This window comes from Diabrotica undecimpunctata, chromosome 9, assembly GCF_040954645.1.
Source record: "Diabrotica undecimpunctata isolate CICGRU chromosome 9, icDiaUnde3, whole genome shotgun sequence".
In the NCBI taxonomy this organism is placed as follows: Eukaryota; Metazoa; Arthropoda; class Insecta; order Coleoptera; family Chrysomelidae; genus Diabrotica; species Diabrotica undecimpunctata.
The window spans coordinates 20,808,049-20,824,160 of record NC_092811.1 but is presented as its reverse complement, the minus strand read 5'-3'; the positions used below and the strand labels follow the sequence as shown (position 1 = coordinate 20,824,160).

General features: G+C 34.2%; 2 protein-coding genes across 13 annotated transcripts in view; one reads left to right on the top strand and one right to left on the bottom strand.

Moving 5' to 3' along the window:
* LOC140449647 (guanylate kinase) overlaps positions 1-16,112 on the bottom strand; it is a 202,127-nt gene that overhangs the window by 159,480 nt on the left and 26,535 nt on the right. The gene's annotated exons all lie outside the window — the stretch shown is intronic.
* The window catches only part of hppy (MAP4K3-like protein hppy), an 86,981-nt gene that overhangs the window by 50,730 nt on the left and 20,139 nt on the right, over positions 1-16,112 (top strand). For all 12 annotated transcript variants that reach the window (XM_072542896.1, XM_072542901.1, XM_072542898.1 and 9 more), the window contains 5 exons: positions 4,744-4,979; positions 5,579-5,739; positions 8,415-8,619; positions 8,990-9,258; positions 13,954-14,101. In XM_072542896.1, the coding sequence (XP_072398997.1) occupies positions 4,744-4,979; positions 5,579-5,739; positions 8,415-8,619; positions 8,990-9,258; positions 13,954-14,101 (1,019 nt within the window). The remainder of the gene's footprint in view (positions 1-4,743; positions 4,980-5,578; positions 5,740-8,414; positions 8,620-8,989; positions 9,259-13,953; positions 14,102-16,112) is intronic.

Sequence of the window (16,112 nt, the reverse complement as noted above, 5' to 3'; positions counted from 1 at the left end):
CCCGATCTCTGCTTTTCAACTAGACCTCATACGTCTCTATACGACCAACCGTTCAAGCGTGACCTTGAAATGGACAAAAATTGCCACAATGAGCCTTATCCTTTGGGGTTTAATATGGTGAAATAGACTGTAACCTCATTTCTTTTCTGGCTGCCTATTTTTCCCTTATGTAATACTCTTAAGTCGTTTCTTTTCTTTTGCATTCGTAACACGTGGCCTAAGCATCTTACTCCTTGGGCCCTAATTTTCTGTATAATTTTGGCCATCCATTAACTATATCTCCATTAACTCGAACTATCGTTCGTCAGTTCGTCTCCTCTATTCTCCTTTCACTGATTTTATACCTGAGAAGATTTTCGGTAGAGATTTTTGCTCCCAAACTTCGATCTTTTTTTTCTGGTGTATGATCCATCTTTCACCTGCGTATAATACTGTTGGTCGAATTAATATTTCGATTTTGTATGCCTCGGACACATTATTTCGTTCAAATTTAAGACGTTAGATGACCCTACTGCTCTCTTTTATATAGTTCTCTCTCTTCATCTCCTCTAATTGTTACTGCAACCTATAGATACTCGATCTCCGCTACATGTTTAAACTTGTATTCTCTCTCATTATTTCTTAGTATTATCCATTTCTTTTCTTCTGTTATTTTTCCTCTCATCTCTAAGTATTCGATTTTCTCTTAGTTTAAGATGAGACCATATTGTTTAGCTGCTTCTTCGCATTTAGGTCTTTCCTTGTTAGTCATGTTGGTCATGTTAGAAATACCAGATCATCTGCGAAACATATGTATTATTGTCTTTGGTTTAAAATAATGGTATTAGTTTGGATCTTGATAATATATAATTCTGCAATTCCTAAATATCTCTTGGCATCATACAACGTTCAGTCATATAGTGCTTTTTAAAATCAATAAATACGATGTGTAATTTTAAATTTACTTCATGACTATGGACTATCTAAGTCTGGCGTCACAATGGGCGGGGATTTTAAAAACCTTTCCAAACATTTCTAATTAGTAATAGTAGTTTTGTTATCATTACTGAAAAATTCAGTAATAATGGATATTGTGGATATCTTCATCATGTTTACCAGCCATTATGTCCAGATATAAGAAATAAACTCAAAAAATATTAAACCATTTTTTTTAACACTCATGGCAATTTGATTAAAAGGTTTCCACAGAATGTTATATTACAACTTAAACTGCGAGAAAACGAATATCTTTAGTCTTTTACAGGATAAAATCACTGACAACGAAAAAAGAATAAAACAATAATTTAAATATTTTTTACCTTCGTAAATATATTCAAAGATTTATTGATTAATTTTGAAATAACCCCGATAAAAGCAACAACAATATATCTTGAAATACAGTAAAAAATAGTTAAAGTTTTAATCAAACAATGACATAACCTTAAAATATGAACATAAATATCTTAATACTTTGATATTCTTATCTCAAATAATACCAATCGCACAGAATGAGTGTTCATAACCAAAAGTTCTTATGTTATCTTCAAACAATAAAAAAACAATATTTCCAACTTCTTATGGGACAAATACAGATAAATTAGAAATGTTTGGAAAGATTTTTAAAAACCCCGCCCATTGTGACGTCAGAGCTTAAGTAGTCCATTCTTTTATATTAACTTTATTGTAAAAATTTGATCAGCTGTTCTCGCCGTCATAAATCCGCTCTGGTATTCTCCTGTACTTCACATAGTTTTAACCATTTTCTAACAATTTTTGTATCACTTTATATACTATTTCTAGTAAAACGATTAATCTATAATTGTCGCAGCATATTTTATCACCTTTTTTATAAACTGCACATATCATTATTCTATTGTTCTAGTAATTTTTAAACTTTACCAGACCATCAAACCCAGTCGAGCTATTATTTCCTTCAACGTTTTTCAATATTGCTGCTGGCACTCCGCTTTCTTTTGCGCCTTTATGATTTTTTTAGTTTCTTTTATTTCTTCTACAGTCGGATTTTGATTTGTTCCTCGTTTAATAAATGTTCTTAATATTATACCCATCTGGTAAGTTTATTGATTATATCTCACAAAAGTAACTTCTTTATTTCTACAAAAATTTGTGTAATGCGTCTATTACATTTGTCCATGTTTCTCTAGATTCATCGATATGATTCATGGATAATTATTTGCCTTAGCTCTGCAACACTTACTAGTTTAGTTTTAAAAATTCTTCTTTCCAATTATCCCCTATAAAAATAATCTTTAGAATTCAAATCGGGTGAACGAATTGCCATCATTTACTCGTCCAGTGTTTTCAAAGCGCTTTACAATTTTTTGTAATGTCGCCTTATGGATAGGAGAATAGTTTGAGAAAGTATCGTTGAACAGGTTGGCTTTTTCATTAAAAACCGTCTTTATTCTAGAGCTTTTAAAAACACATAAACAACTGTCAACTTTAGTTATTAACACCATTTGGTTTACAAAACTTTTTAATAAACGTCAAGCTATTGATAGTTTTACGAATTATTGTCAAAATCACAGCAAAGTGACTAATTATATTAGAAAAATGCTACATCTGGCAACATTTGAGCATCAAATTTGAAATCTTCATATTGTAGAATAGTCATATCCCGGTTTTGTAGAATTCAGACCATCCATTTAAGAGATAATTAGGCGTTTCCAAATTTTTGGTTCACTCTGTATATAGATTATAGACGTATTTCAAAATTTTTTGATTATGATATTCGGCTTGAAAATAGAAACATATTAGTGAAGACGAAAAAACCGACGTATTTTTACTTTTCTTTTTTCGCAAAAAATGTGACTTGAAGATATTCGATTTGTTTCGTTTCTACTGCACCCTGTATAATTTTATTTCTAGTCCTAAAATATCGTTTGATAATTGCTATGCAATGTATGTGTCTAATTGGAAAACATACGGGCAAACTATTTTACGTGTGTCATTGAATTTTTTGTGGTTTATACAATTTTGTAGATTTGGGTGGTTTGCATGTTTATGCATGGGTACTAAATGGATATATTAATGAAGGAAAGTATTTAAGTGTATACATTTCAAATTATTTTAACCAAATGCATTAACAAATATGAAAAATTATATTTAAAAATCTATATTTAGAGAGTTATAGTTAATAATGTAGAACCAGTAGGTTTTTTCGTTTTTCTAGTATCAATATTGATGTTTTTAATATTGTCCTTTTGTTTAATGTTGTCTATTGACTGTTTGTTTTTATTTGTCATCCAGTCTATTTTATGGAATCGAAAAGTTAACGAGAAAATTTCTCCATTCTATTTTATTTAAGAAAAGTTCTTCAATCCATGTGTTCTTCACTTGATCCGAAATGATTCCCAGTTGTAAATCTTTAAGCTTTGAAAACATAAAGTTCAGAAGAAACTAAACCTGTGAAATGAGAATTTATATTTTCAATCGCTCAATTTTTCTATTGACCAATCAAAAACATCTGTATATATCGTTGCCTCAGTAAAATTTTCTTTTCTATTTTCCAAAACAGATTATTGTTCTATAATTTATTTATCTAGCTGACCAACATTAAAAAATCCATTGGAATCTATAAAAAACATTACCTATAACCTTTTTCATCGATCAAGTTGCCTTAAAATCTTTTTTTTTTTTTCTGCTGTATATAGTAATATTTAGTATATATTCATCATCATCTCCCTGTCTGGTGTTTAGTCCCCTGTTGGAGTCATAGACCTCCAAACTGCTCCCCTGGCTCTATCTTGAGCTGCTCTAAACCAGTCTCCCTCTACTCTTGATATATCGCCACACCAACGTGTTGGTGGTCTGCCTCTGCTTCCTTGTTTACGCAGGGTCTCCAATTTATTATTCTTAATTACCACCTCTTGCCTTTGAATCTCGCAGCATGTCCTACTCACTTCCATTTTAGTCTGAAAGTCAACAAACACAAGTACCAATTGCCTATTGTATTCTATTGTTTTCTCAATGAGTAGATTAATTAAGAGTAGACTAAAGAAGATGGTCATTTTTTCCGTATCCTGAATGGAAGCTTGTCTGATCAACTGTTTGGCAAAAATCTAGTTTTTTCCAGTCCATAATAATCTTAGAAGCCTAAAATTTTGGTGGCAGTAATGCCACCTTTTTATGTATCACGATCATTAGTATGTTATTTTAGCTTAACGGTAAGGAGGCTTATGTTGGCATAATTTGAAAAGTTTTTTTACTGACTCTAATAAGTTGTGACTTCCAATTTTTATTGCTCTGTAACTATTTGATCTTCGCCTGGGGATTTATTATTTTTCTTCTCTTGTAATGATTTTTTAATTTCGTCTATTGTGAACTCGCAAAATTCAAAGTTCGGTCCTTCATTTATTATTCCCGTTTTGTTTCATAATCTCCTTTGGGTATTCTGTAAATGGATTTCTGTTTCGGTATATCTCTGCATAATATTATTTTGATATTAAATTTGCAGATATTTCTGTACATTGCTTAAGATATTATCACCATTTTTTGTATTTCAAGATATTTTGAAATATTTTACACAGAATAATTCATGGTAATTCAGCTGCAGTGGAAATTGAAACGTCATTGTGATGTTTACATCATTAAAAGATCAGCTACCTTTCATCGCGTCTAAAAAAATACTGATCTATCTTTTTATCATCAAAGTAATTGATAGCTTCACTTACTACTTCCTTCATTATTATTACAGTACTTTCTTTACTCCAAACGACGTTATTAACGAATAATACTTTTTAGGGCCACTCTACCTGTACAAGACCCAGACAATACGGTGAAATGTGACATCCACGCCGTATCGCCATCGAATCATTCTAAAGAACAACCTTTCAACGGCTCGCCTAGAAGACATTCCTCAGTGGACGAGATATTTGGTTTAGTAACGTCTATGAACTTGACCGGTCAGAGACAGAGATCTTTGAGCGACAGCAGCAGAACCGGAAGAACTAACCGAGATAGTAGTAGGGAAGTAAATGGTGAGTAGTGCTAAATCGATCACTAATAGAGTGATTTGTAAATTAAAAAGGGGTTATTTGGCCTTGTAACATTTTTTTGCCAGTCTCTATGTCATAAAAATTTCATAAGGTTTTGATAAACATTTCGAATTGCTTTTTGAAATTTTCTAACGAAATATAAGCATAATCCAATTGTTTATTTGCATTGACAAATGCCGCCAAACAAATCCAATTGCTGGTTTTTGTTATCTCACGATTCCTGTGTCGATCACGCATGATTTTAAAATAATATATGAATTAAACAACCAAATAGCCTGCTTAAGATCCGAAGAAAATTGTGAGGATTTTTTTTACCAGCGATAGGCACAAGGAGAGAGAGACTTTGGACGGTAGCATCAGATCGAGAAACATTACTTTTTTAATTTCCATTTGCAGTTCAGTTCATTTGCAGTAAATTCCAAAGCCAGAACATTCCGTTGAATTCATTTTTAAGTTGCCCAAAATATCACCCAAGTTCTGGGCCTCTTTTCGATCCATACAGATTTATTGTAAATTACAAACTAATACACTTAATTTTTAGTTAATGATTTTATGTCTAGTTCTGTCATCATATATTTCAGGAACGGAGGAGGATCCTAACCATGAAGGTGAATCCAGCGATATGGTAACTTGTCCACCTGTACCACCTAGAAAACATCGTAGGAGGCATACACCTCCTCGACCGCCTAGCAATGGCCTACCACCAACGCCCAAGGTCCATATGGGCGCGTGCTTTTCCAAGGTAAGACAAAAAACACTACAAAATTAATCAAAAAGTCTATTTACAATTAAAGATCTACGAGTCATCACAACTAAATGTTCAGTAAAACAAAAATTTATTTAAAATCATTTAAACAAACTAAATTATTGAAATAAAGGAAACTATATCAATATAATGATATGATATGATATGATGATGATATGATAATACACACAACGCAAAAGTCTAAGGATATTTTAATAATTTGACAATACCAATGACAGAAATTTCATGACCATATAAATTTGCTTGTACTATAATTGTTGATACAGACACTCACTTCTTATCAACAAAAAATTGTAAAACTGATAGCAATACGTGTTTTAGAATGTTTTTTATAAGGGACAAAAAATCGACATTTTTATGTTTTGTTTGTTTTTTAATTTTAGTCACTTTATACCATTCTTGCTTAATAGGTGAGTTAAAGATATTGTCTTTTTACCATGCAACGACAACATTTAACGTTGGACGAGATGAATAGAGCTGTGAGCCTCCTTCAAGCTGGTATGCGACAAACTCAAGTTACTGACCAGCTGGGTGTCTCTCAAAGCGTCGTAAGTCGTTTGTGACGTCGGTTTAGAGACACTGGGAGTCCAGCCGAGCAACATCCAGGACGTGGTCGCTCTACAACCGTTGCTCAAGACCAATATTTAATTTTAAATGCCAGAAGGCAGCCAAAAATCACAGCAACCGAGTTGGTTAATGAATTACATCTTGCACATAATGTAACAATTAGCAGCAGTACTCTGAGGAATCGTCTCCATGAAGCCAATCTTCGTAGTCGGCGACTACTGAGATGTCCACTTCTATCTAGAGGCAATCGCGCTGCAAGATTAACCTGATTTCAAGAGTTTCAGAATTGGACTGACAATGACTGGGCCACAGTTTTGTTTAGTGACGAGTCTAGATATGGATTTCATCCAGATTCTCGTCGGACAAGAGTATGGAGATGACTCGGAAATGGAGAACGATTATGACATCTTCAAGAAGTGTATACATACAGAGGTAGTACATTAATGGTATGGGGCGGAATCATGATTGACGGAAGAACTGACCTCATGTTCCCACGTGGCTTTCTCACAAGTCGGCAATATTTGGACACTATTCTTGAACCTGTTGTGCGCCCGTTTGCTGCTGCTGTTGGAGAAAATTTTTACTTTATGCATGATAACGCTCGGCCACTTGTTGCGCATATTGTAACAAACTGGTTGGATAACGAGGGTATTGATGTATTGCCGTGGCCAGCACAATCACCGGACTTGAATCCCATTGAGCATGTATGGGACATGCTCCAATGAAGAATTACTCCACATATGGGCAATATCTACAATGAATTTCAATTAAAAGAGCTTCTGAGAGAACAATGGACACAACTACTTCAAGCAGACATTAACAATGTAATTCGGAGCATGAACAGTAGATGTAGAGCTGTGATAAACCAACGTGGTGGCCATACTTTATTTTAAGTTTATATTTCGTATTTTTGACATTTTATGGTGGTATGTGAAAGATGGGTGATTTGCAATATATTTTTTTTTGCTCCAATTTTCTGTTTTTTGCAATTTATGGTTTTTGACATATTAAACAACAATTTAAACTACAAATTTTGTATTTCTTTTTTTTAAGTTGATTACAGAAAAACAAAATACGTCTATTTATAAAAATATCCCTAGACTTTTGCGTTGTGTGTATATCAAAATTGATAGAAGATAGATTGAAGATAGAAAAACCAGCAAAATCCCCAAAGACACTTGAAAACCGGGTTTTTCGCATGTTTCAAGAAATGTCTAGGTTCTCTGAATATGGGAAATAAATCGTCTCATTTTATTTTATAAAATTTTTGAAAATATAATGTTTAATGATATAAAAAGGTAAAAAAGTTGGGTAAATCCAGTAAAAACCCTCGAATATCCCATTTAGGTTATATCGATATCAACAAAATATGATTAACCCCGCAAAAACTCACACAATCCCTTAGAAACCGTATAAAACATGTTTTTTGGGAGGTTTAAAGGTGTTTTCTCAACTTTTGAATCTTCTAAAGGACTCAGCTACTTCAAATTATATATAACTTATAAACAAAAACTTGACTTGATCTATTTTGAAGTCTATTGGGAACAAACCCCTAAAAAACCAGTTTTTCAGATTTTTTAGGTGACACATCTTAAATAAAAAAATAAACTTGCAACCATCTCAAAAAAAGTTTTTTTCGAAAAAAAATGCATTTTTAGGTTATGCATAAAATATAAAATAGATAAGTTTTTTAAAAGACTCTCTGATATAGTCTGAATATTTTGAATTTTTTTAAATAAATTGCCACCCACGGAAAAAAAGTGAAAATGAAAAAATGACATTTTGTTGAGTAGGGAGAAGGGGATGGCGGGCTAGAATTGCCTTGAGTCTTATTGTTTAATCACATAGAACGTAAAAAAATGAATCCTGAGAGTGAGGGTATTTTTCCTATCTTAGCGGCGGTACTCTTTGGTTATATATTTTAAAATACCCCGTAGAACACAACTTTTTTTTGGTTGTTTCTAAAGTCAGTAATGTTGTTCACCTTATATATGAGATTCGTGCAATTCCTTTCCTGTCCCATAAAGTGTTTAAATGACTACTCATAATAGAGACCAATAGCAATATATTTTGTTTGCTTACAGGTATTTAACGGTTGCCCGTTGAGGATTCACTGTACGGTATCTTGGATCAATCCCGAAACTAGAGATCAACATATCCTCATTGGCGCCGAAGAGGGTATTTATAATCTCAATTTAAACGAATTGCACGAAACGTGTATTGACCAGTTATATAATAGGAGAACAGTTTGGATGTATGTGATAAAGGATGTCCTTATGACGCTATCAGGTAAGAAAAAAAACAAAAGTGATCACTTTTTGATTGTTATCAATGTAAACCATTAAAACTTTTACTACCCGGGATGTTTCTATCCGAAGATTGTGATTTTAGAAAGAACTTATTGAATGAAAAAATGATTTCAAATGTATTAATTTAGGAAGGGAAAGAACTGCTGAATGATCTTTCTAGCCAGATTGTGGTATTAAGCCGATCCTTTCGAGAAAAATATTTTCTTGGGTGATTCTAGGACTTTTAAAAGGAGGTTTGCTAGCCATAACCGTTCATACTGGCCAGAAAGGTTTAAGAATTGTCGGAATTACATTTCCTTAATACATATGGTTATCTTTATGTACCAAAAGTCCATTTTACTTGTTTTTAGGAAAAACTCCCCAACTTTATAGGCACGATCTTCTAGCTCTTCAAAATAAACAATCCCACAGGTTTAGTTTGCATATGAATCGGATACCAGAGCGACTTGTGCCGAGGAAATTTGCCCTGACTACGAGAGTACCTGACACCCGAGGTACCCTCAAATGTTGCGTCGCACGCAACCCCTACAACGGATATAAGTACCTATGCGGAGCGACAGCAAACGATATCTATCTGATGCAGTGGTATGATCCTCTAAACAAATTTATGTTATTAAAGGTAAGAGATATAAAACTTTTTTTTTCCATATTTTTCATAATTTAAGACTTTGAATGAAGTAATTAAAAAAGTAGTTCGTTGACAGTTTGAGAGCGAATTTTTCACCAGACATGGGTAAAGTATGACCCGTGGGCTAAGTTAGGTCCTTCTAGATTGTCAACCCGGCAGCGACGTTGTTTTGAGTAACTTAAAATAAATTACACATAGGACAAAACTTATTTTCTGTTTAGCCAGAATAGAACAACGGTTTCCTTCCCATCGTATTCCAAGTACCTTATTATCGTATCTAATACGGATCAAGTTTGCGCGGAACCTTTCGTAGGCTTAGTGCCGTAGTAGATGTCTGTAGATTGGTATCATGGCGATGTGGAATGCAATGCATTTTCATTTCGTCTGTTTTCAAGGTCAATGAAATTTGGAGTCTGTAATCAGTACCAAGTCACCTCGGTGACTGTGTGGCTGGTTAGTTTTTCTATAGTTTTGGTTTGTTGGGAGTGTTCTTTGACATTTCTGATCGTAATATTGGCAAGTAGAAAGTTGACTCGTGAAAGAATGTCGTTTTGAATTATGAGTCGACTTGGATTGACGCCTATTAAGGATCAATCTGTTTGCTTCATTTGCAATTATGTAGCTTATTTAAAGCCCATACCACACTTCATGGCAAAACATAACAACGGATGTAAAAAGCAGGAGCTCTATGTAAAAATCTATCATATCAGCAAATATTTTAAAAAAACATAAATGTCCTTAAAATCTATCTACATATCAGTTACGTTGTAGCATACAATACTGCAAATAGAACAAAATTTGTGACAGTTTGTGTCGTAAAGATTTGATTTTGAGTCAGTAAATTTGTCTCGGAAAACAATTTCTTCTAAAATGGAAGTAATTGCTAATCAGTTTGTCTCACAACTAAAGTCAAAAGTTACCTTTGACCAATATTTGTAACATTACTACTGAATGGATAACATCCTAGCAAATCGAAATGATTGGAATCCTTTCAACCCAAACGAAAGACCACCTACCATCGAAAACGTTGCCCAAGCCATTAAAAAGCTTAAAAATAATAAATCACCAGGAATTGATCAAATTTGCAGTGAGCTCTACAAGAATGGTGGCGATGCCCTACTACAGACACTGCATAAGCTTTTACTTCTTGTTTGGCATAATGAGACCATGCCTTGTGAATGGTCTCAAGGCGTGATATGCCCGTTACATAAAAAAGGTGACCAGCTCCAGTGTGACAACTATAGAGGTATAACCCTGTTAACAACTGCTTACAAAATACTAGCAAATATTCTCTACGAAAGGCTGCAAGTTGTAGGTATAGTGGGCATAGTTGGTAAATATCAAGCTGGATTCACTCCAGAAAAATCAACAATTGACCAGATTCATTTAATAAGACAGATTCTCGAGAAAACAGAATTCAATATTGAAACCCATCACCTATTCGTCGACTTCAAGGCCGCATACGACAGGGTCAAGAGAACAGTGCTATACCAATCAATGCATGAGTTTGGTATACCAGAGAAACTTATCCGACTAACGAGAATGACAATGTCTAACTTAGAAGCCACTGTTAGAATACAGGGAGAGAATTCTAGATCCTTTGAGATAAAGGATGGACTCAGACAAGGGGATGCTCTGGCTTGCCTCCTATTTAATATTGCCTTAGAAAAGGCAGTCCGAGATACACGAATTAGGGATGGCGGTACTATTTACAATAGATCGATACAAGTCTTAGCATATGCTGATGACATTGACATAATAGGGCGTAGCAAGCGAGATGTTGAGCAATATCTCCTAGAATTGGAAACAGCGGCGAAACAGATCGGTCTAGTCATCAACGAAGACAAAACCAAGTACATGTTGTTTACAAAGGATCCGATAGCAAATGAGGAACGAAAAACGGTCTTTGGAAGTCATACCTTTGGACGTGTTGACAACTTTACATACCTTGGGTCGCTATTGACTGCTACCAATAAAACAAGCGAAGAAATCAAAAGACGAATAAATCTTACAAATAGGGCATACTATGGACTCCAAAAGCATTTCCACTCAAGAAACATTCAAAGAAGAACTAAAATTATTATATACAAAACATTGCTGAGACCGGTCCTCACATATGGAGCAGAAACACAGACTCTAACGCAGAAAGATGAAAGACTTTTGGGAATATTTGAGCGTAAAATACTCCGCAAAATATTTGTAGCTATAAACGACCAAGGGCAGTGGCGCAGAAGATATAATTTTGAATTATATCAGCTCTTTGATGAGCCAGATGTCATAACGTTCATTAAAACACAGCGACTTAGAAGGGCTGGACACATAATACGAATGCCAGAAAATACGATTGCTAAAAAGCTAGCCACAGGAACACCTGTAGGAAGAAGAAGCAAAGGCCGACCGCGAATTAGGTGGTTAGATGGAGTTGAAACCGACTTACGGATATTAAAAATCAGAAGATGGCAACATGTTGCCAGAAACCGAACAGAATGGCGACGAATCTTAGAGCAGGCCAAGATCCACAGAGGATTGTCGAGCCAAAGATGATGATGACTACTGAATGGAGAACCGAATATGATACTGACGAAATCATTTTTTAAAGGCATATTTAAGCAATCGTTTCATAGGATCAAAGTTGTGTTTCTGCATTGTATTATTCATCGAGAAGCTCTGAATAAATCTGCTCTAGACATAAAACATGTTCTTGACGTTGTTTTTAAACTTTTTAATAGTATTCATTCACGAGCACTTAATCCTAGACCATTTCCAAAGTTTCTTGATTTATTGCAGTCTGAATATTCTGATATCCTACACTATCACTACCTACACTAAAGTAAAATGGTTATATCAGACTGGGATCATTTTCCAAAACTTTGTAGACAGGGAAGACGAATTTAAGAGCTAGGATAAACGCGGAAAATGTCTTCATGGAGAATTTGAACGAGAATTCCAAGACTTTAAAGTTATTGAATAGGAGCCAGACATTTTTTCCAACATCTAAATTCCATCCATAAGAGAATCGAATTCACATTGGAATTAGAGTCCATCAGCCAACCTCCTTTTCTCCCAAAGACGATTTTCTGGGACACAGTATATACCGCAAACTAACCTACACCGACAGTCTTCTCTCATCATCACCCAATGCCAATACTAGAAGTTGACTACACTCCTATTACAAGATCTTTCCGGCTAATGGATGAATCTAACTTCTAACACAACAAGAATTATTTAAATAAAGCTCATCCTTAGGAAAAATGACTACAAATACAACACCATAAAAAAAGTAAAACAACAGCGATGAGAAAGACAGCCTGTAGACATAACAAACACAACTGGGCGAGATTTATAAATGCAATAAATACAATATAACAAGCGCATATCCAAGCACTATAAATAATTGGATCGACGATATGAAATGCAGGTGACACATTTCTATTAGAAAATACAGGAGCTTACGGTATGTACTATATAGGACAAACTAACCGACCAATTTCCCGCAGATTTGACGATCACAAATTAAATCTAAGGAATAAACAAATATCGCCAATCTTATTCGCACATGAACATAGCAGAGACTACAAAACAAAAACAATAAGATAAATCATAGAGAATATAACCATAACGTGTGTCCTCGAAAAATAAATTTTTGTATCCAAAATTTTGTAGTTTTGCAAAATGTCGGTACAAAATGTGAGCTCATTACTTCAATTCATTTCAATATAGTAATATAATACGAAACTCAAAGTTTAGTACATAAAATTACTTTTACAAGAGTTATAGCTAGCGGCGCTTTTAGGTCATCAGTTATTTATCAGTTCTTGAATTTTTGTAGTCGTTGTTAGTTACATATAAGTATTTATATCTGTCTCTGTTTTTCCATTATCATTAGGTTTAAATTCTCGCATTTACATTGGTCCTTTGAGCCGGATTAATGAGCTATAGCTCAAATAAAATCACTTCTTCGATTCATAGTCGTTTGCAGTTTTTGAAATATTGTGACCTATTTATAAAATTATATTTATTAAGCTACGAGTTCGATTCTCAGCGTCAACAACGATATTTTCATATCTAAAAATTATAACGAGCCGCCACTGTAGTTCGGAGGGCACGTAAAGCCGTCGGTCCGAAAGGATCTCCCTGGCAAAAGTTTCATACTATATTAGTTACAAATAAAGCTTCATAACTATCTGTGATTTTTCCATCAAAATTATATCAGTGAAAAACATCTTTAATCAAGTTTTTACAAATACTTTGTGTTTTCTGCGTTCGTATCAAATAGAGGGTAAGATCCTCAGATATTACCCTCTATTATGAGCTAAATTCGACAATAAATTTCATACAGGCAAAGGCTGCGTTCACCTAAATTAATCCGTTTGCGCTTGGTATACGCGCTAATGCAGCGCTTGTTTGTTTTAAGGAACAACGATTTTTTCCAGTGGTTGTCAGTAGAAAAACACAAAATTTTAAATACAATTGTAAGCCAGAAGGCCAGTGGCCAACAATTAAAGAAGCGCCTAAATTTAAAAAACGGTGATTTAAACTTTACAATTTTTTCAAAACACGTTTGGTTATTACAAAGAATTAGAATTCATTTCCTTATTTGAACCTTTTCCATCGACCATTTTTTTTAACTGTAAATTTAATCTTAACATTTTAAGACCACTGATTATTTTTTTAAATTATTTTTAGCACGTGGAATGTGTTCTTCTTCCGAATCCACTTCACGTGTTTGAAATGATCATCACACCCGAGTTAGAATATCCAATCGTTTGTGTGGCGATTAGGCAAGCGTACCAACCTAACCGATTTAAGCTGGACTTGATCAATATGAATTCTGGTAAGTATCTAGATAGGCAAATACATAGGGATAAAACACTAAAGTACCTTTAGATTCACTCTGTGTATATCCATCCATCCAATGGCGCTACAGCCCAAATCGGGCCTTGGCCTCCTTCAACAGGCTTCTCCAACCATCTCTATTTACCGCTGTTCTTTTCCATGAACGCGTTCCCAGGCAGTTCCTGGCATCCTCATCGACTTCATCTTCCCATCTCTTTTTAGGTCTTCCAACAGGTCTTTTTCCCTGCATTCTTGCATTTAATAATTTTCTGGGGATTCTATTCTCATGCATGCGGACCACGTGCCCTGCCCATCGTAATCTCTGCAGTTTAGTATGTTGTGCTAGAGTTGGTTCGCTATATTGCTCGTATATTTCTCTATTGTACCTAATTCGCCAGTTGTTGTTTTCACTTATTGGGCCCAGGATCCTACGCAATATTTTTCTTTCAAACACATCTAATGCATTGGCAGATTTCTGTGTCACCACCCATGTTTCGCAACCATAACTTACTATGGGCCTGATTATTGTTTTATAGACCCGGAGTTTTGTTTTCCGGTGTACGTCTCGCGATTTGAATATGTGGCCCATCGCGAAATAGGCTTTATTTGCCAGCACAAGCCTTCTATTTATTTCCGGTTCTTCTTCATTGCTTGCGACCAGATCCATTCCTAGGTATGTGAATCTATTTACATGTTTTATATCGTCAATAAAGTGTTGTTGCACCGGTCTATTTGATCTGGTTTGTATGAGTAGTTTTGTTTTATTTGTATTTATTGCTAGCCCTACTGCTTCTGCACTCTGTTTCAACTCACTCTGTGTATAGCTTACCTCAAAATATTTGGTCTTGGTTTTTCCCTCATTAAAGGATTAGTGTTATTTTTGCCATTGTACCAATGGAATAACTTGGTTCCTAATGACAAAACATCAGAGGCAGACTCCAGGTAAAAATAATAATACAGCGATTTTATTTTAAGACCTCCATTTTATTCTAAAAAAATGTTTTGTTGCCTAAATTGATCACTATATAAATCATATACAGTATACTCCCTTTATAACGAACACGGTTATTACGAGCTTTCGCTTATAACGAGGTACATTAGATGTCCCGTGAAATTTCTATTGAACTATGACCCTTTATAGCGAGGTAAATTTGCTTATAACGAGATAACATAAGATTAAAAAACGTGTTTTTTACGTTTTGGCCCGGCCGTAGCTATAAATACCCTTTTTAACTGCGGGCCGCCCGCAATAAACTTCTTACAATTTATGATTCTTAGTCGGAAATGTAAAATTTATGATTCACAAGTGTCGTTGTATTGGGTTGACCATTCACACCTAATAATATGGGTCCCCTAATAGACAAGATGTGGAAAGTGTTTTAAAGGTTCTAATAGACAAGATGTGGAAAGTGTTTTAAAGGTTGTCAGAAACTTTATCCAAGGACAAAACGCAAATGAAGAAGCATAAAACTGTTTCACATCTTTAGAAAATATGATAGATAGAATACTGAACAATTTAAAGCAGTCAAAAATGACAAAATGACTTTATACGCTTTATACATATTTACAGAATACAGATTTTTTGTTTTAACGTATTTAATAATAAATATTATTCCATGTCTAATTCTGGTTCACTGTCAGAGTCCTCATTTGGATTAATTACAATGGGTTGTATATTATAACTTTGCATAGACAGATAGAACTGTTCAACTTTTACAATAAATATGTTCTGAAATCTGTATGATTCCATTACTGTTTTTTGCCTATTTTACGATACTTAAAACTTATTTTAGAAATGACTCTATGGAGGGTGGAAGAACATATTTATATTTTTTTCTTCTTCCTGTATCTGTAATTTAACTTTATCTAACGTAGGAACTATCTGATTTTTATAAAGGGAATATATTGTTCTTCTTGTCTTGTTGAATAGTGTCCAAATGATGAGACAGAAAATCACTACACAGCATCTTGCTTGATTAGACATCTATCTATTAAAGTATCATACACAT